General features: G+C 38.6%; 1 protein-coding gene across 3 annotated transcripts in view; it reads left to right on the plus strand.

The window, feature by feature from the left end:
* AK8 (adenylate kinase 8) overlaps window positions 1–26,099 on the plus strand; it is an 82,770-nt gene that overhangs the window by 38,951 nt on the left and 17,720 nt on the right. For all 3 annotated transcript variants that reach the window (XM_068915005.1, XM_068915006.1, XM_068915007.1), the window contains exons 10-11: window positions 121–210; window positions 13,701–13,842. In XM_068915005.1, the coding sequence (XP_068771106.1) occupies window positions 121–210; window positions 13,701–13,842 (232 nt within the window). The remainder of the gene's footprint in view (window positions 1–120; window positions 211–13,700; window positions 13,843–26,099) is intronic.

The raw sequence follows: 26,099 nt of genomic DNA on the forward strand, positions 1-26,099 counted from the left end.
TTTATTTTATTCAGTGACCTTATTCCACTATGCAGCTTCTGGGGTTTTTTTTTTCCCTTTTCTTTCTTGCTTCCTTTTTAAAATTTAACCTTGTGTCTTTCTGTTCTTCCTTCCTCTTAGTTTGCTGTGGGCAACTGCTAAAGGAAGCTGTTGCAGACAAGACAAAACTTGGAGAACTCGTTAAACCTTATTTTGACAATGGATGCCCAGGTAGGGCATGTTGTTGTTTCATTGCACTGCAGTTACAGAGTTATGGGAAAAAATAAATTGTGAGTGAAATTTTCGTGATCGAATTCTAATCTGCGTTACATTAGAATAATCTGAAGGTTGATTAATTCCATTTCATTATGTGACTTATAGCACTGTGTAACTGAAGTTAGATTTTTTAGCTCTCTAATTTCTTTACAACAAATTGTAAAATGAATGAATTGTAAACTGTTAAATGAAATTCAGATTTTTTTCTCACATCCCAAAATTTGAATTCCATGCTTTTTAATCTCTAAATCAAAATCACAGTTTTGATATATGTGAACTTAAAAAAAAAAAGTTTAAACTACTTTTTAAAGCATAGTATCGTATTTGATTTTTATCTTAATTTCAAGTGAGCTATAATGCTATCTACTTTTATATGTGTGTTTTAACTTATAAAATGCTACTGTAGGTTCATCCACTTTCACATAAACTTTTTAATTTAAAAATGAAGTTTCTAGGTACTTGGTTTCTATCAGCGTTTTTGGTGGTAGGAGGGGGCTACCACAAGGAATACCTAAGCATATGTTGCTTTGTTGCTTTTGGAAGTCTCTCTAGTGATTTGAGATGAATCATAAATACTGTAAGTTCCTTAGGGCAGCAACTTAAACTTACATGCTTGTTAGTTGTCTTGCACAAGAATGGCTCTCTATGTGGTAGATATTAAATATCAAAACAGATCCGTAGTACTGCAGAATAAGTTGTATTTCGGTAGGTTGGAAGAATGTTTATTTTGCCAAATTACAATGTCCTGGGATAGGAGCTTTCAGTCCTGTTTCTGGCAATAGGCCAAATGGTTACTAAAGAGACAAATATAGGGAGATGCTCTTGCTGAAGATAGAGAAATCTCAGTTAAGCTTCAGTGTTACTGGAATTTTGAGCAAACTTCCCAGAGCAAAGAAAACTCTTCGTTGTCTCTTATTTTTGGCAAGGATAGCCATTTGCTGAGGTGAAAAGCTGAAAAAGTCCCCCTTTTCTTGCACAATAGCATAATTCTGAGACTGAATTACACATATCTGAAACGAGCTGATAAAATGAACTGAGGTTCCCTTGGTACCATACCAAGCGATTCAGTACTTTCCTCAGCATTTCAAAAAGACCTGTGGCAGCCAGCAGCTCTGGGTATTTTGTCCCTCTGTCAGTCACTTTGTCAAGCCACACAATAATACTTTTTAACTCTGAACTTCATCCCCAGTGAATGGATTATATTTATTCCTAGCACAGTAACTCAGCTAGTTCAAGGCATTAATATTCTGTGGCAGCCACCATGTTGCTGGGACTGGGAAGTGGCGTGGGGACCCCCAGAGGGAAAGCGTGGCTCTGTACAGCCTGAACTAGAGGAGCTGCCTCCTCGGTGGCCCAGGCACAGAGAGCAACGGGTGATGGACTCTGAGCACCTGTAGGCTGCGTTTGCTCATGGGCTTAATGGCTCCTAGCTGCTGCTTCTAGGAGAGGCGTCCAGGAAGTTTTAATTTAGAGATTCCTCTAACTGGAATGCCCATTTAACTCAAGGCAAGAGATCTGTGTGTATATTAGTCACAATATATCCTAGGCCTTTATGTGTGGGAATAACTTCTGTATATGTGTAGTCTGATTGACCTGAATGCGACTACTGGTGTATGCCATCTAGTTCATGTTCTGCGGTGTTTTTAGGCTTAGGACTCGTATCTTTTTCATGGTATCCATTGATTTTGGAATCTTACGTGTGTGCTATGGTTGCACTTTCTCCTCATCCGCACAGAGCAGAGGACAGCCTTTGTAAATACCTCCCTCTCTAGATTGCAGTTATGGCTGAGATGGGAGTTTGGATGATCTATATGTTCAAAGATAAGTCCTTTAAGAGCTTTGCCAAACACGTGCTCTGTGTGTATTTTACAAACTTCACCTTAGCTATTAAGGTTCCTTACAGGAAGTACTGGAAGCGTTCCCAGTAGGGTGAACAAATTTCACCGACTGTAATGTTTATCCAGTCCTAAAAATATACATGCCCCTAGTCCAAGGGAGCTGTTTTCACTTCAGGAAAATGAAATTGAAGTCGTAATTCCTTTCTTCCCCAAATTAGAAATTATTTCAAATTTAGATGAGTTTTTTAATATAGCATGCAAGGATAAAGCTGTTCAGTGCTTCTGAATGTTAATGGGAGTCATAACTATATTTCTGTGCATTGTGCTAAAAAATTCTCTCTTAGTTTTTATTTATATGCACATATATTTTATTTGGTAGGACATACTACAAAATTAAGGACTGAATAAAAATAAATATTATATAGGAATAGCAGAAATAATAAGTTCTGTCATTTTGCTAATCCTCCTCTCCCAGGGATAACAAAGAATGAATTTACATTAGTAAACACTAACAAGAATTCATTACTACCCTCACAAAAAGCCTTGGAGAAAATGAAAGAATGTGGTGTACTGAGGAGGAAAGATAGGCAAAGAGTCTTTGCTGTCTTGGTACCGAGCCACAACCAGCTTAAAACAGAGATTGCATTATTACAAATTGCATTAACAGATTCTTGCATTATTATTGGCTACATAACAGTCTCAAGGAAACATTTTAATAGAGGTAATTTAGCTAGTATCAGACAATGTTTATAACTGGAAAAGCAGTTATAACTTGATGAAAAATTTCATTGCATTTCTAGTTATGTGCCAAGCAAGCTTAGTCCTTCCTCTGGGCAAGGAATCACACATCATCACAGTGCAATAGCCTGGTACCAAGCACAGACCGTGAGAAATGTGGCTATCAAATTATTACCAGTCAAAATCAAACTAGTGTCATAAAAGCTTGACCCATGCCTCATATATTCTTAAAATGATTGCCTTGGGAACTGATTGCAGTATGGTTTCCCTTCCTGTGAGCACAACTGATTGCATATAGTTGAAGTCATTTAAGATATGCCAACATGATACGCTGTGGTGTCATAAAAAGGCAAAAAAGCTAGCTTGTTCAGGGCTAACTTTTTACTGAGTTATTGCGGCTGTCCCCTATCTGTTCTGTTCTAGTTCTAGTTGACTTACTCAGATTTCTAGTTTCTAGAATTCACAAACATTATTCGTATTGTTTTTTCCTGTACGGCTTGCTTGTATGTACTACATCTCAAGAATCAATCCCAGCCAGTTCTATTGTACACCATGGAAGGAAAGTCTGTACATTCCCATTTTCTAGTGTTTACTGTCTCCTAAAGATCCTAGCTCTTGCTTTATCAAACTCCTCCATTTTGTGTATGGGTGATTTATTTTGCTTAATGAAGGCAGCGTAGATATCCTTGAGCCTATTAATTTTTAAATTTCCAGGCCATCCTATTCTACCGTTGTTATATATATGTATGTATTTAAAAATATGTTTTCAGTGAAAAGTTCAGCAACCTGACTGCTTTCTGTCATCGTCGTAGACACAAAGTTGTTCTTTGGACAATGAAATGCACTGACTTTTTCCTTTAGGATACTGTGATTTTTCACTGAATACTGGGCAATTATTGCTGAATTTACTCTGGGCAAAAAATTGACAGCACTGGAGTTTGATACCAGTTTACCATGTTAAACTCCAGTTTAAACTCTCATTCTGTCTCTTGTTCAATAGTGCTAATGCCATGGCAGGATTTACCACGTTCTGTTTGCTTGGGCAGCCTAAGAGAACTCCCGTTTGGAGCAAGAAGCTAGCTTAGCGGCCAAGAACCCCCTAGGCTGCAAGGGAACTGATGTAAATTATTTCATTCAGTTTGATTCGTTCTGAAGTGCTGTGAAGAGACTGTTCTGTAGACCGGTCCTCCCCTTCTGGTATTTCGGGATATAGACAAATGATGCAAATGCAGATAGGCCATTCACAGACCCCATTGGCTTGATGAAGACCTTCATGCAGACTTCATGTCCCCAGATCACTGTAATTCTGAGGAGGGCTAGACTGCATCCTGGACCTGTCTCACTGAGATCATGGGCACACATTAATTTAATGCTGCCTCTGCAGTATCTATGTTCACTGTTTTTAAGATGTCCGTTAGAATTGGATACCCCAGGAGAACGTAAAGTGCAAGAAGCCGATCTGGGTTTGTTTTGTTTTGTTTTGTTTTGTTAAAGAGTCCCTGCCATTTGCCCCATGAGATGCTTACATTTAAATAATGAAAATAAAAGTAGCAGCATTTTGGCGCTGAGGTCATCACAAGAGTAGGATAGGTTATCAGTCAAATGAAAAGAAATTTGCATGCTATTCTGTTGAATTTTCCACATCTTCATGGTGAAATAGCATGAAGTGATTAGTGCTAATTAATATATCTGTTTGCAACACTGCAATAAATGGAGCCAAGAAAAATGAAAAGACAGAAAGCCAGTATGAAGTGCAAGGGGGAAAAAAACACCCCAAAACAGTAAGATTCTGCTTTTCAGCTGGGAGAATTGCTATTAGTTTGGGTAATGATTTTCTCTGCCAAAATGAAGATTCAGGTGGTAAAGAGAGCTGATTCATGGAAGACACATAACATCCCACTGTTTGCAGCCTGTTAGAGTCGAACACACACAATCTATGTTATTTTTTCCTCCTTCATTTTTCTATTTTTTAAGTAGTAATGTCTGAAGCTGTCCCCAATGGCATTCTGCATGTGGGGGGTAAAATCTGGAATTCCCTAATTTCTCCTGTTTTCTAATAAAAACTGTTACTGTACAAATGTAGATTTTCCCCTTATTTAAAATTTGAATGGTTTTAAAGGGGTGCTTTTTGGTGTAGCCTCTGAAAGTTGGGGTCCCCTGGTGATTGTGATCACAGTCTGACTGAAGCACTTGGTTTTGTTTGTTTGTTTGTTTTTTTTGACATCAAATTAATATTCTCATCACTAAGTGTGAAGTAAAGATTTGACAATAGAGCAGCTTCCTCTTTGTTAAGAACTTGCAAAGAGTTTCAGAGTTGAAAGGCTGAGTGAATCTTTATATCTGAGGAGGTAAGCTTAGTGTTATTTCTTGTTTTTAACAGCGCTGTACTGGCGAGCTGCAAGCTGTCTGAACATTGGAGAGAGACCCTTTGGGAGCTCCATTGGTTTTCAGCAAGTCTTTGCATGCAGTGTGTTTGTACTAGCTGAAGACAGCGCATGGCTCTCTAAATAATTTACAAGTTGATTAATAGACTCACATGGGTATAATTAGAAGAGGGAGAGACAGCAGCTACAGTAACGGGTACAGTGCTTGGGGGAACTAGAGACTTTATTTTTTTTAAAGAAACTTTCTAGGGTGCTGGGCGTTTGAAGATAAGTTGGGAAGAGCTCAGTGCCTCTTCTCTTTTGAAGTGGAAATAGGACAGTTTGAATCCGTCGAGTTTAATTTTTCACAAGCTTTAGGGGCCCTGCAGTGCAACTCCCTTTTTATTATTGAAAAAAACTCTCCATTTTTCTTTCATTTTTCACACACATACACACACACAGAGTCCAAACAGTAACTAATAAACAAATTGATTTTCTGTTTTATTTGTTAATTTTATAATGAGGCTATATGTTCACCTATATATATACATCCATCACAACTATACTATGAAAAGTTATAGAGATATTTATGAATACACCATTCTTTAATTTATGCATTTTTAAGAAACCTTCACCTCTGTTTGACAATGCTTTTGAAGTAGCTCCGTTTTTCAAGTCAAACTTTTGACTTTTCCACTGGGACTGCTACAAAGGTTTTTTTATGGAAAATAGGTAGCAGTCTTTTTTCCTACCAGGAGAAAATTGGTGGTCAAGAGAACAAAATAAAATTTAAATATACGTGTATATATTTTTCAGGTTTCTGTACTTCAGTAAAAAATATAAGGTTGTAGAGCAGAAAGTTTTACATGAAGGCAGTAAGTTGTCATCATCTTTCCTGAATTTTACTATTTTTTGAATGTATTGAATCACTAAAATATAATAAATCAGAATCTTTGTCTTTATTTAAATATTGTGGAGTATATTGTCTTTATTCTGTATAATATACAGCAACCAGAATTGGCAAATCTAGTTACCGGGTATTCAGATCTGAAGCAACAGGAGAAGAGAATCAGTCTACAAAGATATTTTTATAGGCCATCCTATTTAAGATAAAGATACTGGAAGCCAGTCCGGAAGAAATAAACAGTGTACATGATTTTATTTAAAAGGTTCTAGTGAGGTTGTTTTCTGGAGCAATCGTGGTAATCAGTCAAGTTAGCGGATACGGATATATAAATTTTGCCAATCTCCTGGTTTTGCAACAGTATTCCTCGTACTGGTACTCTAATACTAATCATCGTAACTCACAGGGATAGCGCTGCTGGAGAAGTGGGTTTGCATGAGTAAGGGGGTAAGACAGGGTATAAATTATAAAATATCAAATGCACGCAGTTCCGTTTTGCAGTCAGTGGGCATCTCTGTGCACCACCAAAGTGCCACAAAACCCTCATGGATTCCAGTGAAGTTTGGGATCTCAGCCTTTGGCAAGGTTGGGCCCAATGATTTTCAGAGACTTTTAAGCAGCCACGCACAACATAAATGCAAAGTGTTAATCTTTTATATTTATTTAGTTCCTCATTGTTGACAGTCATTCTTGAAAAAAACAGAGAAGAGTTATTTCCTTTTTTTGGTACTCTTCTTGCAGCCTAGCTGAATAAACCACTAGCTCATGAGCAAAAGACTGCTTAGATTCTGTTTGCTTTTCTTTTTGGACTTTGAGATAGAGAAATTGCATGAGTTTTTATAAGATAGCAGGAAGGGAAAACGTGTTGCATATTAGCAGCCTCCTTCTTATGTCTTTGGAGTTTAAGTTCAAAGTCTGTCATTGGCTATATTTCACTGGGTGCCATCGACAGAGGATCAGGCCCCTGTATGAAACAGACTTTTTTTTTTTTAAGACAAGCAAAACCTTTAGTTGCTGTTGTGTATGCTTTACATTTTTGGAACATTGCATTCATTCACTTTTCTCTGCGTCACTGCAAAATGAGCCAGAGTGGTACTGGATTGATTGCCCCTTGTTAATTTGTTCAGTTTACAGGGCTGAATGCCCCTTGCGTGTGGATGGTATGTGTTGGGGGAACAGCAGAGGGAGAGACAGGGCAGCTGATACCACGGTTACAGAGCTAGAGCGCGTGCTGGCATCAGGCATCACTAAGAAGGGGCAACAAACCCCTTAACATCCTCTATTCTCATCCCATGGTAAACCAATGTTTGGTTTAGAAAGCAAAGATGTTTTTTCCCCTGATATTGGACTAAGCCTGTTCTTTTTGAATATTATTACTGTAAAAAACATTTTTGTAAGGCGAATTCTGTTCTGTCGCAAGCCCTGTACTCTTCAGTGGCGCTAAACCAGTTTTAAAATAAGGAGGAAATAGGGACCTTTCTTGGTAAGTCTGACAATGATGGATTAGCTGGGTTAGAACTGAGCTGCTGTTTTGTGTGTAGCTGTGTTATCTCTGCAGAAACTAAAGGAGTAAAAAGAAATAGTACAAATATATATTTTCTTCCTAATTTTAGGAACTTTGAAGTTAGAAACATCCCTGTGAGATAATTCAGAGTAATCTTTGTCTAGCAGGTGGGTAAAGTGAGGCAAACAACCTGACTCCCTCGAGCCACGCTGCAGTCAGGGAGTGAGCTTGGACGTGAACCCCGGTGTGTGGATCCTGACCTGGTGTCAGCCTGCTAGAGGCTCTCTGATAGCTTCTGTCATTAGGCAAACACTTAGAGATGCTGAAAACATTGCAGGAGATATTTTAAGAGAAAAAAGGCTTTTTGTGTCTCTGTGCTGGGTTCCAAATTTGGACTGAATTTCCATTGCTAGATCTGAAGATGCCACTGACAGGTAAAGCAGTGCAGGGGGCTGGAAGCTTAACTGGTCACTAAATATGATCAGATGTAGATTCCCAAAACTCTGGCTTGGTAGCTGTGGGAAAGAATGATGCGCTTCTTTAACATGCATTTCTGAAAGTCTTAATTTATCATGTATATTTGATTGATGATTTGGTATCATACATGCTTTAAAAATGTCATATAACTTCCTCTCTAATACAGCTAATTTCTATTTTAAATGACAACAAACTTCCAAAAAAAAAAAAAAAACCGTCTAATGTAGTCCAAGACAAAAATACCTAAAAATGTGGAAATGAAATATTTTATTGTTATTTATTTGACTGTGTTAAAACAATTATTCTCATTCTTAGAAGATGTCTTTCTCAGCAGTGTTTATATATAAAATGTGTATGAGTGGAGACTGTAGTAGCAATTCTGTATGAATATTTCATTTGATGAAATTATCGAATAAGTGGTACGGTACTTCGCAAATGCCACGTCAATATTGTTATTTTGTCTCTGTATTCCTTGCCTTCAAATTAGCTCCAAAAACAGCAAATAGCGATGTTTATAGGCGTTTCGTGACAGAAGCAGCGGGAATCTGTAATGGACGAAGACGAAGACGTCTGCTGCGCAGTCTGCGCGCACGGTTTCCGCGCGAGTCCAGCGGACCGCAGCGGAGGCGGGGGCCGCCGCGCCGCGCCGCGCCCGGCAGGTGGCGCTAGAGAACAACCAACGAGGGCGGCGGCGCGGCGCGGCGCGGGCGGGGCGCAGGGCGAGTGCCGCGGCAGCGGGGCCCCCTGCCGGCCTCCTCCTGAGCCCGCGGCGGGGAGGCGATGCTCTCCTCCGCCTTGCTGCATCCGGGCAGAGCTTGCTCTTTCTCTCGTCTCCTTTTCTATTATTTGCGTTGAAGCCACGTTGGGATTACCGTTATTATTCACAGTAGATAAAATGGGCTATATGCTGTGAAATGAAAACAAAACAAAACAAAACCCAATCCCAGTATCACAAGTCTGGTGTATTGGCAGGATTAAACCAAGACATTGGTCAGGCTACATCACCGTCAATCGCTAGTAGGTCATTCTCTAAAACATTGGAAGCAAATTGAGGTGATCTCTGAGGACCTTAAGGTGAGCAAGGAAACAGAATACTTCTCTGGAAGACTCAGATAAAATGACCCATTGTGGATAATCCAGAATTTATAGCACAATAAGATATTCCAATCTCACATTTTGCTAAACTTAGGGTTGACAGGACAATCCAGGAAAGTAGCCTTTGGCAGTAGCTTATACTTAGGGCAAGATGTTAACTGTCAAGTACTGGGATCAAGCCTCAGGCATCTGAATTAGCAGTGAAAGTCTTCAGGCCTAACTGAAAAAAAAAAATCTCCAAGGAAAGATAAAGGGTAAATGGACAATATTGTCAAAAGGACCTTAAACTTTTTGCAGCACAAAGCTGACAGGATTTATGTCTGCAAGCGCATTTGTGCTGTACTTGGAATCAAGGATTTATAGGTTTGGAGGAGTGAGTCAATACCCTTTAAAGTCTGTTTTAAAGGGAAATATATGGGGGAGGAATCAATTTAAATATGATAATTGTATAGCTTGGAGCACTGACTGCATTGGAGCTATTGGAGAATAGTGCCTTTTGCCTTTCAGACTCTGCCTTTAACGTTCTGTTACTTTTGTCTTGAGCAGATGGTATGGTTTTGTCAGTTGATTGCCTGTTATGGTCCTCTATTAGTCCTGCAAATCTGTGGGTTGGGTAAGAGCTAATAGGCAACACTGCTATGAGATTCATGAGAAAGGACTTTTCATGAGAAGTACCTTTTTCTTGTGAAAAACCTTGAAGCTCTGGGAAGTAACATTATTTTTTAAATGGGTGTACTGGAAGTACTGATTGACAGTCCTGGAAACAGAAGATCTCTAGGTGTCCACACAGCAGTTCCAGTGTGAACAGCAGCACTTCTGTTCCCTGTGTCCTGTCTGATCTTACCCTTGAACGGTTTAGATCACTTCTTAGGCCCACATCTACTAATTCAGTTGTGTAATCTAGACTTTTAACATAGTCAAAACAGGCTGTGGGATAAAGGAGATATGGTGTTTGGTATTGACATCGGGCAAGAATGTATGCATGAATGAATTACGCTTCTGCATGGAGCTAGTTGTGGCCTAATTCTGCCGTTTCTGAGGTTCCCCATGACCTTAGTCCACAGCTATGTACAGTCTCCCAGCACAGGGTATCACTGTAGCTCAGCTGCTCTGCAGTATTGCTTCCATGGGGTGAATTTTACTCCTCTACTCATTTCTCTCCTTAATAGAGATGTGCTCCCACATTACCTAATAGGATATCTCTCTTTGCTAGAAAATTGTAATTTTTACAAGAAACTTATCTTTGGACTTCTCTAACGATAAAGCAAAATCTCTCCAGAGCCTCATTCCCCCAACTTTCAGAGACCGAGTTGGAAACTCATACAAGCTTATGTTGAAAAGGAATTGATTATTCCAAGCTCTTGTGCTTCATAATCTACTTAAAACATGTAGATTGACTGTTTCGTCAGAAAAGCTCTGAATTTTACTTTGCTAGATAGCCCTCTGGATCATGTGCTTGAGGCTGGGAGACTCATGGCTAGTTATTTACAGACTGTGTGCCACTCCAATTACAGATTATTAATTTCCCTTGCATTCAAGAGGCAGTTCTACATGGGTGAAAAGGGATACCGTACTGCAGAGTTCTTCACTACCTACTCAGTTTGTACTTCAGCAAAATAAGAGTAATACTGATTTCTTTCTTCCTTTGCCTCCGCTTTTTTATCCACTGGTCTGTGGAAGATGTTTTACAGCTTTAATGCAACTGTTTTAAGTGTGACTGTTCCTGTTCAAGGGCAGCTGATGTACTTTGTAATGCCACTGAACAGCCAACAAGCTATGTTCCCCTATTGTGTTGAAGTGATAGGTATGTTTGCTAATCAAGAGGAGAGCAGAGCTTGCTGTCTGACTTGTTTATGTTTTATTTCTCACCGTCAGGCTTTAGAGGCAGACACAGAAAATATGTAAGCATCTATATTATGCAGTGATGTATATATGTACAAGAATGTACAAACAATCTAAAGTGCATCGCTGATATTTTCTAGTCAGTTGTCATTGAAATTAGCAACATTTCAGGGTTGCCACATATACCTAGTATTACTCGGGAAATACCTGGCATGCCATTTGCTAGACCATGAGTTAACTATTACTTCATCCTATTGCAATTTTTTTGCTCTTGTGGTTGTTTCAGTCTTGTTCAAAAAGGGTCACCAAAGTGTAGGAGTTTGATATCAGTCTTCACAGAAGACCTATGGGTTGTGATCAGAGAGAAGTGATGCTGCCTTTTCCCATCAAAACTGCTTTTTAAATTTCCTCTAGGATGTAGGGTTCCGCCTTCCCTTATGCAGGACAGAAGCAATTTGGGCCCCAAAACTGGAGAGTCTTTGAAGACCTGCTGGAAGCCCAGCATCACTAGCCCAGCAGTGCTATTCCTGGGGCTTTCAGCCTCTGCCCTGATTCCCTGTTCATCTTACAGGAGTGAGAAATGTCTCCTGTCAGCTCTGGCAGTAGAATGCTACTTTAATGGGGTTCTGGTCAAGGGTTTGTAGGTCTCATTCAACTGCCTTGCAAAGTTGCCTTTAAGCATTCTGAAAACGTTTCAGAAAATCACATAGATTTGGCCTCTTAATAAATCCGTGTTAATGATTCCACTAGGAATCACGATAAAATGACATGCGTTGAGACTGGAAGTTTGCTGCAGCCAGAAATTCTGAAGTACCAGGAAAATTCCATCGATCTTTGTATATAATACATTTTGGGAAGAAAAAGCTGAGATACTGCTTTTTTTTTTTTTTTTTGCTGCTGGAACTTTTTGGTTTTATATTAGCTCATGTAACTTGGAGGGCAGGGAGAAGAATTTACTTGCAAAGAGCGCTAATATTATCCTGCTGTCCCCTGTATGTCTGCCTGCAGCTCAAGTCTGAGATAGATAGGTATCATCTGTCTAATAACGGTTTTGCTTTCTACTCCAGTATTGTGTTGTTAATTTTATGAATCTCATTTGAAAAGGAATACCTACTTTTGCACTGTCATTTTGCACTCTGTCAAGTGCCTGGTAATGATTGTATTCCATTCCCCTTTTGTTTTAGCAGATGGAGATAGTACTCTACTTAACTTTTTTTTTTTTTTTTAATAATGTGAAGTGGATTTCCTCAATTAATACACTAATCTGTTTTCTGATTAATTCCCTGTGGTTTTTCTCCCTTTTTGCTGGTACACTGAATCCTGAGTGCCATTCTGTAAACTCAGTAATTTGATTATTTAAAGGAGAAGTAATGAATTTCATGATAGAGATATAAGTTTTTAGGAAATGTTAAATTTCAGGGAGCAAATGGGTTCTATTATGGCTGTTTAAAACCTGCTTGTATCCCAGGATACAAATGTGCACTGACAATAATATACTTTATTAAAGTACAGGTACATACCTGTCAGCTATTCCTAAAGCAAATTGCATTATTAGAAATCTGATGCATGCACTCTTCTGCAAGGAATTCTTGTTGTATTTTTGTATGCAGATGCAATGGCAGGATGAGTATCAAAACATCAACATTGCATGATGTGGATTTATGTAGTGAATTTTATTGCTTGTTTCCAGTAGAGGCAACAGTGTATTAGACTTACTGTACAAATAAAGAGAAGGGTCTCTCATTGCTTCTTGAAAATTGTTTTGGCTGCTTCTCTAGGAAGTAGCTTGAAGTGTTTTTGCAGACTTTTTTTTGTGGTTATTTAACAGTAAACCCAGAACAATGCAGGAGGTCTTTGAAAATTGATAGTCACTCTTGTTGGACCTGAGCATTTAATTCTTCTGTAAAACAAAAAAAAAAGGGGGGGAAAGAAAAACTAAAAAGACAGTTAAGTATCTTGATTGAAATATATTACTTTATGAAGGCTACAGTGAAAATATGCTGGATACCTATTTACCACTGTGTACCATTAAATAAAATTACAAAGCTGCATAGTAATTCTAAGCCCAGTCAAAGTCTTGCTGATGTTACTCTCTTGCACTGAAGATAAATAGTAATAGAGGAAAGAGAACTTTTATCTCTAAAATTAAGGAGTCATCAGTGCAGTAATTGCAGTAGTTGAAATACATTTTCAAAATTTATTTTCAGTTATAAAAGCCTCAAGCCTTTGGGCAAATCGGAGAAACATCACATCTAGCCTGCTCTGGCAGAACCGTTATCATCTGCTAAGTTAAATACAGTATGCTACAGATTTTTTCTTCTGTTTCTTTTATACAACTCCAGTCATTATTTTTGCATTTTTATAGGATTATATTACACAGTTCCTTATGACATCAGCCTAGTGTGGTTAAGAGAGAAAAAGTACATTGCAAAATTATGTAGGCATCAGTTTTTACCAACTACTTTGGTGTAGTCTTATGGCTTCTGATGAGATTTCCATGATAGCACAGTAAATATGCAAAGTCAACAATAACTACTGTTTTCAAAAGTGTATCAAGCATAAACATGAATAGTTTTTTTTGTATTTTAGTTCATGTAGCAGTCTAACTAGAGAGAGTAGTATATTTCTTACTTAATTGCAGACTCAGCATACAAAATAAATGTCTTCTTTTTAATCCTTTACAGTCCCAGACAACCTTGTCATGAAGATCCTGGCAGAACGTCTGAACACACTAGACTGCGTGACCAACGGATGGGTGCTTTGTGACTTCCCAAGAGACTTAGAGCAGGGAGAACAGCTGCAAAAAGCAAGAATTATTCCAAACAGGTGATATACACGTTTAGCAATTATGATATTACATATGTGAAAAATAAGACTATGGAAAGATACAGAGCTTTACTGACATCGTATAGACAGTTGCATGTCATTATGTATTCCTTCCAGAGCTGGAAAAGGGGTCTCGTTCCCAGAGAGTAGGAAATAGAGCACTGACCTCACAAATCCTCCAGATGGCCAAACTGTGGGAAAGGCTAGAGATTTGTTTCTCTGGTTATTTGTTTGAGTTGCCTTTAAAGGCAAACCATAAGAAGTGGCTTAAAGGTTGGATTATATCAGAAGGTATATTTTGTTTGCAGCAGGAGGGGATCTACATCTTCTTACTTCAGGATTGGCATAGCATCATGGAATTTATTAGTATTGCGAGGAGCTCATTATGAGCCTTTTGGGTTTTGTGAAATAATTAAAAACAACATATGAATTACATTTTATTTGAGCTATAATGAAGCATTCAGAAACGTAATATAAGAGAAATGAGCATCAAAAGAGAACTGTTATGACTACCAGGCAAATAAATGGGGTTACTCCTCTCAGCTGGTCCAGAGGTGCTGAGGATTTGAAATGCTGATCTGCTTGTCAAAGCTGAGAGGCTTTTTCCCTTCCTCTCCAGAAGTTCCTGGTTCAGCCCATGCCATTGGCTGACACGGAAGCTGCCCCAAAAGCACGCGTTGGAATTTGTAGCCTTTATGCTTCCAAGAGGCTTATTCTTATTGAAGAACTAGTACTGGAAAAGGTGTATTAACCACATAGATGTTTAAGCTGGCAAAGTTACTCTTCCCATGTCTTCCCTGTGGCTGCGTTCAACCTCCAGCTCCATACAGGGTACAGTGGAAAGAACTGAGAGGGTCCGACTGAGTTGGAGAGAGATGAAAGGGAGGGAGCTAGCAGTCATGCCATCAAGGCTTGGAAAAGGAAGTATGTGAAAACAGCAGTGGTTTTATTTATTAAAAATAATACAAAGTACATCTTAAACAGAAATCCATTTAATGACAAAGGGAAAAGATTCTGAAACTTACGCTAGATTCAGTTAAATAACATTTCCCATGGAATATTCCACATATGCATTTATAAAGTAGGTCCTGAGTCCCTAAGCACATGTGAATACATGACATCAATGTGAATACTCATTTGTCTACAGTGTGCTCCTTTACAGGATCGAGACCTCAGTAAATGAGGAAGAACAACTGATTATAAAATCTTGTATGTAGAAATTTTGCACTCATCCATGTACTTAGCTTCCATTCCCTTTAAAAGGCTCTGCACATTCAAATTTGCATTAAGAATTTGGCCCTTACTATTTTATACAGGGGTTGAAGTAAGGGACAAAAATAGACATCATGCTACCTGATTGATTTTGGAGCTGATATTCTCCTTGAAACTAAAGTAGTAGGTATATAAGGAAGAGAGAGTGATTATAAACAACAGGACATACTGCAGCATAGGATAGCAGGGCAGTAATTCAGTTTCAGTTGTGATGCTAGTGATAAAACACTGTCTACAGAGGTGGTGTTTCTGACATCAGGAGAAAACCCTGATAGAATTATAGCCTTGAAATCAATCTGGGAATAGGATGCAGAAATCTATAAATCAGACACAGAACAATCTACAAAGTCTCAATTTTAGGAGGGCTCTGTTGATGAAATTAGATTAAAATAAATTTACATATATATCAAGTTTATTATTAAAATCTAGTCACATCAGTAAACAAAATTATTTGTGAAAGAGTATGTTACTCTGTGTTTTGAACTCAAAGTAGACCTCTGGCTGATCAGAACATGGAGTTATTGTCTGGTTGTCAAGTCATAAATCTATTCCTTAGAGCTAATAAATGGTTAGTGTTCAAATACTATGTTTTATCTGACTCCCACCTCATAAAGCTAGTATACATAATACTAAATTATACAGCATTGAGCAGGATCAGTCTCCTGGCTCCTCCATCTTATGGAAAGAAAAACAAACCTAGTAATTGATGGTAGAAAAGAAGGAAAATAAAGTTATTTGAAAACAAACAAAATGGGCTATAAAGTTTGTTAAAATGTAATAATAAAAAAACTCATACAGTATCAGCCACTGCATCCAAAGAACTACCCAGGAACAGAAAGGAAAATAATTCATTTCCCACTGAAAATGTAAGGTACAAGGTTTTCTATAAATTAGAATTTGCAGTAGAGCAAGGACTTGCTTACAGACTGGTGCAGGAAAACCTGGCATGTATCAGACAAAACCTGTCTTCCTGTAGCACTACCCTTTCTGTACTGAGAGAAGACATGTATGCCTTCTGTGTTCCTTCCTATGAAGCAGTTACTGCTTAAGTGGACAGGATCCTGACCGTATTGAACTGTGGCAGCCTTTAGGGCAAATAAGAAGCTGAATGTATTAGTGGTCTCTCAGCTACCTAGTTAAAGAACGCCATTAAGCGCTTAGTGCCTAAAGAAAGTGGGAGTCCAAATACAATTACAGGTTGGCATCTGCAGCTCAGAACTACTACTGCTAGGGATTGAATTTGGTTCCTCATCCAAACAGCTGTAAATAGGTATTTTAGTTATTGTGAGTACTTGAGCAATAACAGAAAATATACAGTACAGCTCTAGACATTTCTAATATAGAGAAAACTCTATCCAGTAGCTTGCTAAATCTTGCTTATCCCCCTTCTCCATCCTTATGTATGTTTAAAGTACAGCTGGACAAATTGTAATTCAAGGTAAGTTATTAAAAAAAAAAGAGGCAAAACGTAAATCTCAAGGTTGGATTTTCTTAACAGTACAAATTGAATACAGCAGACAAACTGCTCTCTTCCAAACTTACAGTTAAAATAAGATTCACCAGCAACATTGTCATCTGTTATGTATCTCTTGTAATTAGCTTCAGCTGGTTCATGGCCAGCTGTCTGCTGGTCCCAGGCCAGTTTAAGGCAATCAGTGGTTTCAGGATTTCCTGAGCCAGAGGGTCATCTGGACCACTGTATCTAATGGCCCATTTCCATTGACTTCATAATCCATTTTTCAACACATTATATTTTTGACCTTCACCAAATCATATGGAAAAGAGTTTCACTTTTTGACCGAGTTTCACAGACACATACTGCAGTGCGTTTGTTTTAAACCTCCTGCCTGGGCATTTCTTTAGGGTTCCTTAGTCCTTCTAGTATGAGAAATAGTTATGAATGTTCTCTGTTGAACCTCTCCTAACACTACTGATTTTATAAACCTCTCATATATCTCCATTCAGTCATCTCTTTTCAGAATTTTTCATCTCATCAGAGCCTTGTCTGTTTATCCTTTCCTTACTGAGAAGTCATTTCTTCATTCTGTTCTCTACTGTTTCTGGTTATTGTAACTGTTTCTTTTGTAAGACGGGACAACCAGAATTGCATTCAGTTTTCAGGGTAGTAGTGTGTACTGGGTATATATGGTAGCATAATTATTTTTTATTTTGTTCTTAACTTCTTTCACAATGATTGCTGATATTCTAATAGATATTACTGTGATCGATTTTGGAAGACTATTTTGTGTGTGTTTAGATTATGGTACCTATTTTTAGAGTGTCTCTTCCACTAAAAATATGCTAAAAAGTACAAAGTGTCGTACATCTCAACTGAGTGTATATAAACTCAGCAAGAAGCCGCCTATGGACACCTTAACTCAAGATCTCTGTAGTTAAAATTGTAGCCAAATTTGTATAAAAGTTCTCCTCAAGCTGATGAAACAACTGCTTCCATTTATTCCCATTGTACCTGTTTGTCCAGTCCTAGGTTCTTTCCTAGTACATAAAATAAATAATGGTAGCATCTCCAGCACAAATTTTCTAGTGTTGGGCTTCAAGAATGGAAAAAAAAAAAGTTGGCTTCAAAAGGATGTGGCTGTATCCCCAATTATGTCACCTTTTTACATAATAATTTTTAAACTTGTTTTTCATCACACTGCAAAGAGGCTGCTATTCAAACAGTTTAGGATAATGTAGTTCCTAGTTTCTGAGACAGAAACTGTGAATATGTTGAGAACAAAAGAGAAATATCAGAATGGAAGAAAGATTTTTTTTTTAACTATTCCGTCTTTACGTGGGGCTTTCATATTTCTGCAGCTGATCCCAATGTGGATTAGGGATAATAAACAGCCTATTAATGGAGGCCTGAACTACGAAATGGAGTTTGAATCAGCGACAAAATTCAATAGTTGGTGAAGGTTAATAACTCCATTACTACCAGCTCTATGCTTTAGCCGTTTGAAGAGCTAGGTGTTAGCCTTATCTTACTCCTCATTAATTGAGCTAATAGAACCCCAGTGACCCTACCATGCTGCCATTATCTGAGAGTTTACCAGACATGGACTGGAATACTTATCACTGAATATGTATTCCTCAGATTTATTTTTCTGGAGTATTTTTCGTTAAAGATTGGCTGCTTTCAGATTCTTTCCTTTCTTTTCATTTCCTTGCTGCCTTCTGTAACAGCTACATATTTGAAAATTACTGTGAATGACTCAATTACAATCTTGTCAAGGAACAAGCCAAGTCCCCGAATAGTTGCATCAAGGAAATATAAGAATGATTGAATTATTCTGACATGGAAAATCTTATAGGGCAAAAAAGTTTGGCCTAATTTAAATGATGGATACTGGATATTTATAATAGATGTGTTCTTAACTGATGGCATAAAAAATTCTTATGAGGAAGAAAGAAGTGATGTTACAATGATCTCTTCTTATTTTCTCCTCACTTTTGCAAGGAAAAAAATACAGAAAAATGACTTGGTAATCAAAATACTAAATCAGTACAATAATGTGGGCCTGCACCAGGAAGAGGGAGATTGTGAGCAAGAAACTTTCCTAGCCTATTTTATTCAGCTACTTTGCATAGTAGGAAATGTCCAAGTAGCCTACTGAGGCTTTGGCTTAATCAGTAAAGTAAGTAGTAAAAAAATAGTCAGATTGGTTCTCTATTTCAGTCATTCTCATTTTCTCTCTCTGATTAGAAAGTTGTTCCCTCTTATCAGACCCCTTAGGTGGTAGCTGGTTCGCTGATGGTTGTTTTCACTAATGATAATTGGTTTCCGTTTATTATCACTTTTCAGGTCACTGTTCCCACCCCCAGCGGCCCTCTTCCTCCTCCTTCCCGTGTTCAAGGCCAGCCAGCCAGATGGATGTGATAGTCTAAGGGACAAGTGACTGGCAGCTAAAGGGGGCAGGACAGAGATAGGTTCTTCTGGAGGCCAATCATATGCTATGAAAAAGAAACATATTTTGGAAAATGTGATTTAGGTGATGAATTCTCACTCGTGTTGCCACCCCAGCAGTGGCGCTTGTCCCTTCAGCTATGCTGACTATACGTTAACTGCCTACATAGCCATGCTCTTGAGGGAGCAGAGCTCCCTGGCTGAGTGAAAAGAATCACAAGGGTTTTTTCTTCCCCAAATCCATTACAGATTGTGTTTGCGAGGCAAAATTAACAACTCTTCCTCTCACCTGGACTGATGAATGAGTCATCTGCTTCACTACATTAGTGGGATCCATTTGATCCACAGTTGCTACCCTTGTAGTATTTTCCGAGTTGCAATAATTCAGTCATCATGTGATCTCTTGATGCAAGTATTTTGAGACTTACCTTGTTTATTGACAAGGTTTAAGTAATTTACCTTTGTTTCCTGATCTGCATCTATTGTAAGGGGTGTCACCAAACGCTCCATAATGGGTGAAAGATTTCAGAGAAGCATAACTATCCCATTATCTAACGTGGAACAGCGGTGTATAAAAATGCGTACATTGCTCTGTCATCAAGGCTTGGTTAAGCAGTCACACCCACGGGCTACTTTAGAGTGACAACTAATTCTCCACATTCAGTGCAAAAAACAGCATGCACAGTCTTTTGTCCTACCCAAAAACTAGCAAAAGCAGCTACTTGCACAGATTTCTGAGGTTTGGTGGAGAATCTTTACTCTGTTCTCCCTCTCTTCTCTAGGAGATTGTGCCATGTCTTCCCTCATAAAATAACACTAATCCTAATAGAAACTGTGGCTATTAAGGAATACAGTAGATACAAAATTGGATCTTTGCAATAAAAAGATTATGATGTCACTTTTGCAGCCCTTACAGCATGTTCTGCTTGACCTATACCTACACATCTTGAGTCAACAATAGCAAAACATCAAATACTATTTAAAAACCATTCTATGGACTTTCTGCAGGATGTTGTGTTTGCTGTCACAAGCATCACTTTCACAAGCATCACTTCTTGTTTCTTACTCTGCTCCAGCATGAATAGGAGGTGTATTTGGCTTCAGTTGTGGGAGGCAGGTATTATTTTTAGAAGTCACCTCATGCAAGCTCCTTTGATGGCTAGAGGTTGTTTGGTGAAATCCTGGATACAGCAATTAAGGAGATCTCTGATCTCAGCAAGCTTCCTAAGGCTTCAGGAAGAGAAAAGAAGAAATGCTTCTACTTCTAAGTCAAGATTTTTTTAAGGACACAAAACCACATGCACAATCCTTTCATTCCTTTTGCTGCTGAAGGGAGGGAGCTGCTCCCACAGCAGCTACCTCTCAGAGATGAAGAGACATTAAGAAACCTGAAAACTTCGTCTCCTAATTTCCTTTATATTGAAATTCTTTTTCTCTAAAGATGTCACGTGCACCAGAGTTGCCTTTCTGAACTCAGCACCTGACTGGAGGGAGAGGGAGAACTCTGTAAAAGCTGAAGAGTCTCAGTTATTTTTCATCTCTTAGGCAATGGTAGAAGTTTTAGACAAGACAAACCAAACTAGCAAAATCTCTGTGCTTTCTTTGCATGGGAGCAGATACAGTCAGACTTGGAAAGCACTGGGCTTAGTATTAATGCTTTCAATGCTTCCTCACAAAATGTCACGAAGTATCCACACCTTCAAGGCAGTGCCAGTGTTCCTAACTCCTCCTTTGGCTTCCAAAATTAGATGTCTGCATAGCAGCAGCAATTTGATCCAAGGTGACTTTGGAAAGGTGACATTGGTACTATTTGAATCTTGAAGAGCCAAAGATATTTGTATGATGTCAAACTCATCTTTGCAGGAAGCTTTGTTTGAATATTTGGCTCTCTAGTTTGTAAAAAGCTAGCTAAATCAGGTAACGTTTCAGAAAGAGTCATGATTCCAGATTCCCTGATCTGGTCTACTGCACAAGAGTTCCTACGCCCTTACATGCTCTTATTCACTTCAGGGCAAAGGACTAGCTTATGTCCCTGCAGACAAAAAGTATTTATTATGGAATACTTATTTGAGATTGTCTCAGATTCCTGAAGGGAACTGAAGATCTCTACTCAATCCAGAAGCCAAGTTTTTCATGTGAAAACCTTTCCTGTATTATTCAGGAAGCTGAGATGATGGATTTCCTGTGGTCGGTACCTTGGGAAATTGCACATTTCCATTCTTTTCAGGAGAAAAGATACTGCCCTAGGAAGGAGATCTGAGAAATGCCTGAAAGAAGAACCAGACCTTTAAAATCCAAATTCACAGTGACAACTTCATGGTACTAGTCTCCACAAATCAACAAAGACAATTCAGGGCCTTCACCTGAGACACAACTTTTGTTCAAGAAATGAAATGAAAAAGTCATGGGAAAACAAAGCGCTAGTCAGATCATGTAACCCATGCTTTTCCTCTCTGAGCTCTCCTTGCTTTGGTGGCCTCACTGAACTCACAGCCCTGGGTTCCCTCAGCTCGCTCTGTTTGCTCCCCAACTCTCTCGGGTGGGATCCAGCAGAATCAAAGATGCTGTTTGAATGTTGTAGTGTCAAAACTGAAAGGCCATTCTTCAGCTCTCATCTGAGTCCGTTTGCTATGGAGTCACTTTTAACTAGCAATTTTGTGAAGTTTGGTATGAAGGAAATGATGTAGCTACATGTTACCATTTCGTGGAATGTAGCGCAGATAAATCTCACCAAGGTAAAACATGATGTACTTTCTCAATTCTGAATATTTCTTCGTAGACTAAAGCAGTCATTTTCAAAATTCTACCTTTAATTTCCTCAGTAGTTCACCCAAGAAAGAACCAGATATCTGCAAGTCTGATTTTGCAGGATTTAAGAGGTTTTTATAAGGAAGATACCGGTGTCAAGAACTGGCTGGAACCAGAACGGCTTTTGACTAATAGTGACTGAGGAAGGAGAACTTCAAATATAGTAGTGTGGCAGCATTTTAATTTACATAGAGTAAAAGCATGCATATGGACCAACCTATTGAGAGTTTTGCTTATGTGAGGATTGTGGATGGGGACTCTTAGTATCTGAGAGAACGTGATAGGAAAAGGAGGTTTTTTTTCCCAGTGTTATCAAGCATCTTATATTTTTGATGTTTTACCATTTACTTCAGTGCTTGTGATAGTAAAAGTTGGCGACTAAGTATTATTCTGAGTAAATGTAGAAAGGTCATCCTTACTTCTGCATGCGTAAAAACTTGGTTTATGAAAGCCTGTTGCTGCATTTGCTGTCAGCTTTTGAGAGCACAAGGGCAATTACTTGTAAAGGAACTACATCAGAAAGGTACATTACCTTTGAATTACTATAATTACTAGCATTCAGGAACTTTGGAATAAAAACTTCGTACAAGCCTGTGCCAGCTGCGCTCTGGTTTAATGGTCTCTTTGGATCTGAGACTGCTTCCAGAGTAAGGCATTACTGAGAGCTAGTGCGACTGGCAAAATTGGCCCATACTGAAAACCACAGGCAGAGCAGGCATTATGTTTCTTTTACTTAGATTTTCCAAGCTGAAGATCTAGGAAGACAAGTGCATCAGTCTGAAGCAAATATAATACGGCTTGGGTGATTAAAACTGTCAAGTAATATTGCATATTGAATGGAGACTAGTTTGTCATTACCATGAGGATTAGAAAGTGTAATCTTCATTAAAACATCAGTGGATTTACTGCTATTTGCCTTGGAACAAGATATTTGCTCAGAATTTTCTAGTAAGTAAATTTAGCAAGTGCAGGGCAATTTAGGAGAGCAGAGCTGAATCCTGTCATAGCTTATACTGCAGGAGAGATGTTGGAATGATCCCTTGTGTCTGACAGATGCACTGGATCTAATTCTCTTCGTTTGGATCACCAGCAGTCACATATATGTATTAATCACCATCACTTAAATTGGCTTGCTTTGGCTCAGGTGTAAGTAGTGACCCAGTCTTTCTGTGCTATGGAAAGAACATATTTTCTGTGCTGAAATGCATAAGGTTTAGAAAAGCCTGTACTACAGAACTCTGTTCTTTGTAAGGCTTCAGATGTGTTTTGAGTAAGACTTTCTTCTGTCCCATAGAAGCTTTTATGTTATACTTTTCTAAGATGTACTGTATTTCTGAGCTCAGTAAGACTGGTATCAGGGTTTATGAATGATCACAAAAAATGTTATTCATAGTTTAATATTTTTCTCATTTGAATGTTGGTTAACATCCCACTGATATTCACTAAGTGAATGATGCAGAAAATGGTTTATTCTTCTGGTATAATTGACCAAAGATCAAGGTACAGCAGATTAAAAAATAATTGTTTCTTTTTACTAGTAAGTGCTGCCACTTTTGTGAACATGATACCCAGACAGTTAATTTCAATAGATTTTTCAGGCAAAAAATAAGAATTTGTCCTCGTGTACTTGCAGTGAAATCAATGGATTTGTACTGGACACAGATTTGTCCCATGGTTAAAAGAAAAACAGAAACAAAATAAAGAAATCGTGTGGTTTCGCAGCCCTTTGAGTCTTTTGGACTCTTCAGATTGACATATATTTTTCTTAACAGTGTTTCCAATAAAACACTGAACTGTCAAAGCTAAGTTGCAGATATTTGAAAGCTTGCCATATTTTTATAAAGTTTACTTTCTCCTTTCAAAACTGCAGTTTTCTCACAGAATTCTGTCTCCAGCTGTACATTTTTAACCTCCATGGATGAGACTGCACAGATATAACTGGAGTAGGAGCAAGCCCTTAGCTTTCTTACCGTCATTCCAAATATAATTGCAGCTTGAAAACTTGCTGCCATTTTTTGGTTGAAAATGTTACTACCCGTCCATTATATTGAATCCAGGATTTTATTAACGTTCAGGCTCTTCTTCCCTCTTCTCCCTTAAGTTGCTGAAACGCATCTTGCTCGGCGATTATTAAAGAATGCGTTATATTCCAAGTCTGTAATTCTTACCTGGGCTAAGTAACTGCTACTCAAAAAAATCACCCTGTAGAACACAGCAAAACTTGCAAAATTTATGGTGGCAGAACAGGAGCTTGGACAAAAGAGATCTACAACCAGTTCCAATTCTTAAAGTCTTCTCTATGTCCTTCTTTTGCTGTATATTTGCATTGCGAACATAAGAAGTTCAATCAGTACAGCTTCCAAATTGTCCCTTCTGCAAAAACTTGAGTCTAGCTTCCTCTGATTTCTTAAGCATTGTTCTGTTTTAGTGCTAAGTGTAGGAGAGCTCCGTGCTCGGGTTGAATATTTGGTTTTACTTCCTGCCTTCTAGAGAATTTCTCTAGTGGGTCTTACGTTTCTAATCACGCTGTCTTCCTTTCCCCCACCCCTGCCTGACCCTGCTATAGAGCTCAACTGTTGTTTTACCTTGTTGATGTTTTGTCTATATTTGCTTTAACCAGATGCCCCTCTTTGCATGCAGCACTGGGACTCATCCCCTCTCTCCTATCAACAATAATTAGCCTTGTAAGACTAATGGAAGAAATCGTGTCTAATTACCCTGTTGAAGGCCCAATTATGTTATTAACATTTGTGGGCTATAAGCTAATGATGAGGAGAGCCTCTCATTTGCATAGCATTAAGTTAATTGAGCTGGAAGCTATGGGGTGGATAGCGGTGATGATAGCAGGATTCTGTTACAGAATGGATAATGATGACCGGAGCAGGACGATTCACCTGACAGGTTTATTAATTAACGGCTATCTGATTACCTACAAGAAATGGCAAGTGGCAGTCCTTCTGAAAGAAGCTGCAGTATTTTTTTAATGAAAGATGCTATTTTGTTGCTAATATTCTAGGGTGATTTATGGTAATGGCAGCACAAGCCCTTTACTGGGAGCCTACACAGAAAACTCTCCCCCCCCCCCCCCCCCCCGCCCCGGCCTTGCAAAAATGCCTTGTGAATGTCTGGAGTTTCTAAATATTCTAATTCTGACAGTGGTGCATGAACTAGTGCTGTGCTGGTGAATTTGCTTGGCTGTAAGAACAGTATACTTTGAAAATCCTGAATTATTATGTAATCTGAGGATCTTGCCTTGGGAAGAACTAGAGCATTTGATTATCTAAAAATGTTTTTTTTTTTAATTACTGTGTTAGGAAGGATTCTGTATTGTGTTAGGGAGAAAATAACTATAAATCTTCAGGTTTTCCTGATATGTACAGACTGGGAGCGAAGGTGAGCGCCCTTACCTTCCTTTTGTTTCTAGATACGAACAACTGCAAAGATATTGGGCTTTTTAAAGAACAGGAATCTTTTTTTATTTAAGACAGTTGTAAGAATAAAAATCTGTCTTTATGCTTTTGAGTAGATGTCAGGTTCAACAGGTTAATTCCAAACACATTGTAACTTGCAACAAATTCGGATAGACTCTTGTCTGAACTATAGTACATCTTTTAGACAAAAAAGAAAACCGCTCTGTTTAAAAACTGCCTATGCTGATCAATCTGCCGTAACTCTGAGTAACTTGCTAACCAGCTACTCTTTGTCAGAAATCCACACCTTAGCTCTGAACACGTCTGAATGTCAAATACAGCTTCCAGTCAGAAGGTCTAGTTAGATTTTTTTTTTCCTGCTCCATTGAAGAGCCCATTATTAAATCATGTGAACTCCAGCCCTCACCCACTGATTAAGATACCCAGTGCATCCTGGAACAACCTTTCACCAGACATGTCCCAGGAAAAACAAACACACCAAAAAAAAAAAAACACCACACAACAAATTTTTGCCTTTCAGAGAAGGATCTTTTATCCACTAAGATAGCCTGACAATTAATAGTTCAACAGTAATAGATCTGTGAAGAGTGGAGGTCCGTAGATTAAAAGCCAGTCGCCATTATTTTGCTGTTGGAGAACTTATTATTCACAAACTCTCCCTGTATTCTGCGATCAGCATTAGCTGGATGCAAAGGAGCTGAGAACATGGCCTTCGCCTGATACAGCAAGCGCACTTAGAGGCCAACAGTTCAGTTTGCTGGACACGTATGTCGTTTCCAAATCACCACAGGCACTTTTGGTCAAAAGGAGAAGAGAGGAAAAATGGAAAACCAAAGAGG

Source organism: Struthio camelus, chromosome 20 (assembly GCF_040807025.1).
Source record: "Struthio camelus isolate bStrCam1 chromosome 20, bStrCam1.hap1, whole genome shotgun sequence".
NCBI lineage: Eukaryota > Metazoa > Chordata > Aves > Struthioniformes > Struthionidae > Struthio > Struthio camelus.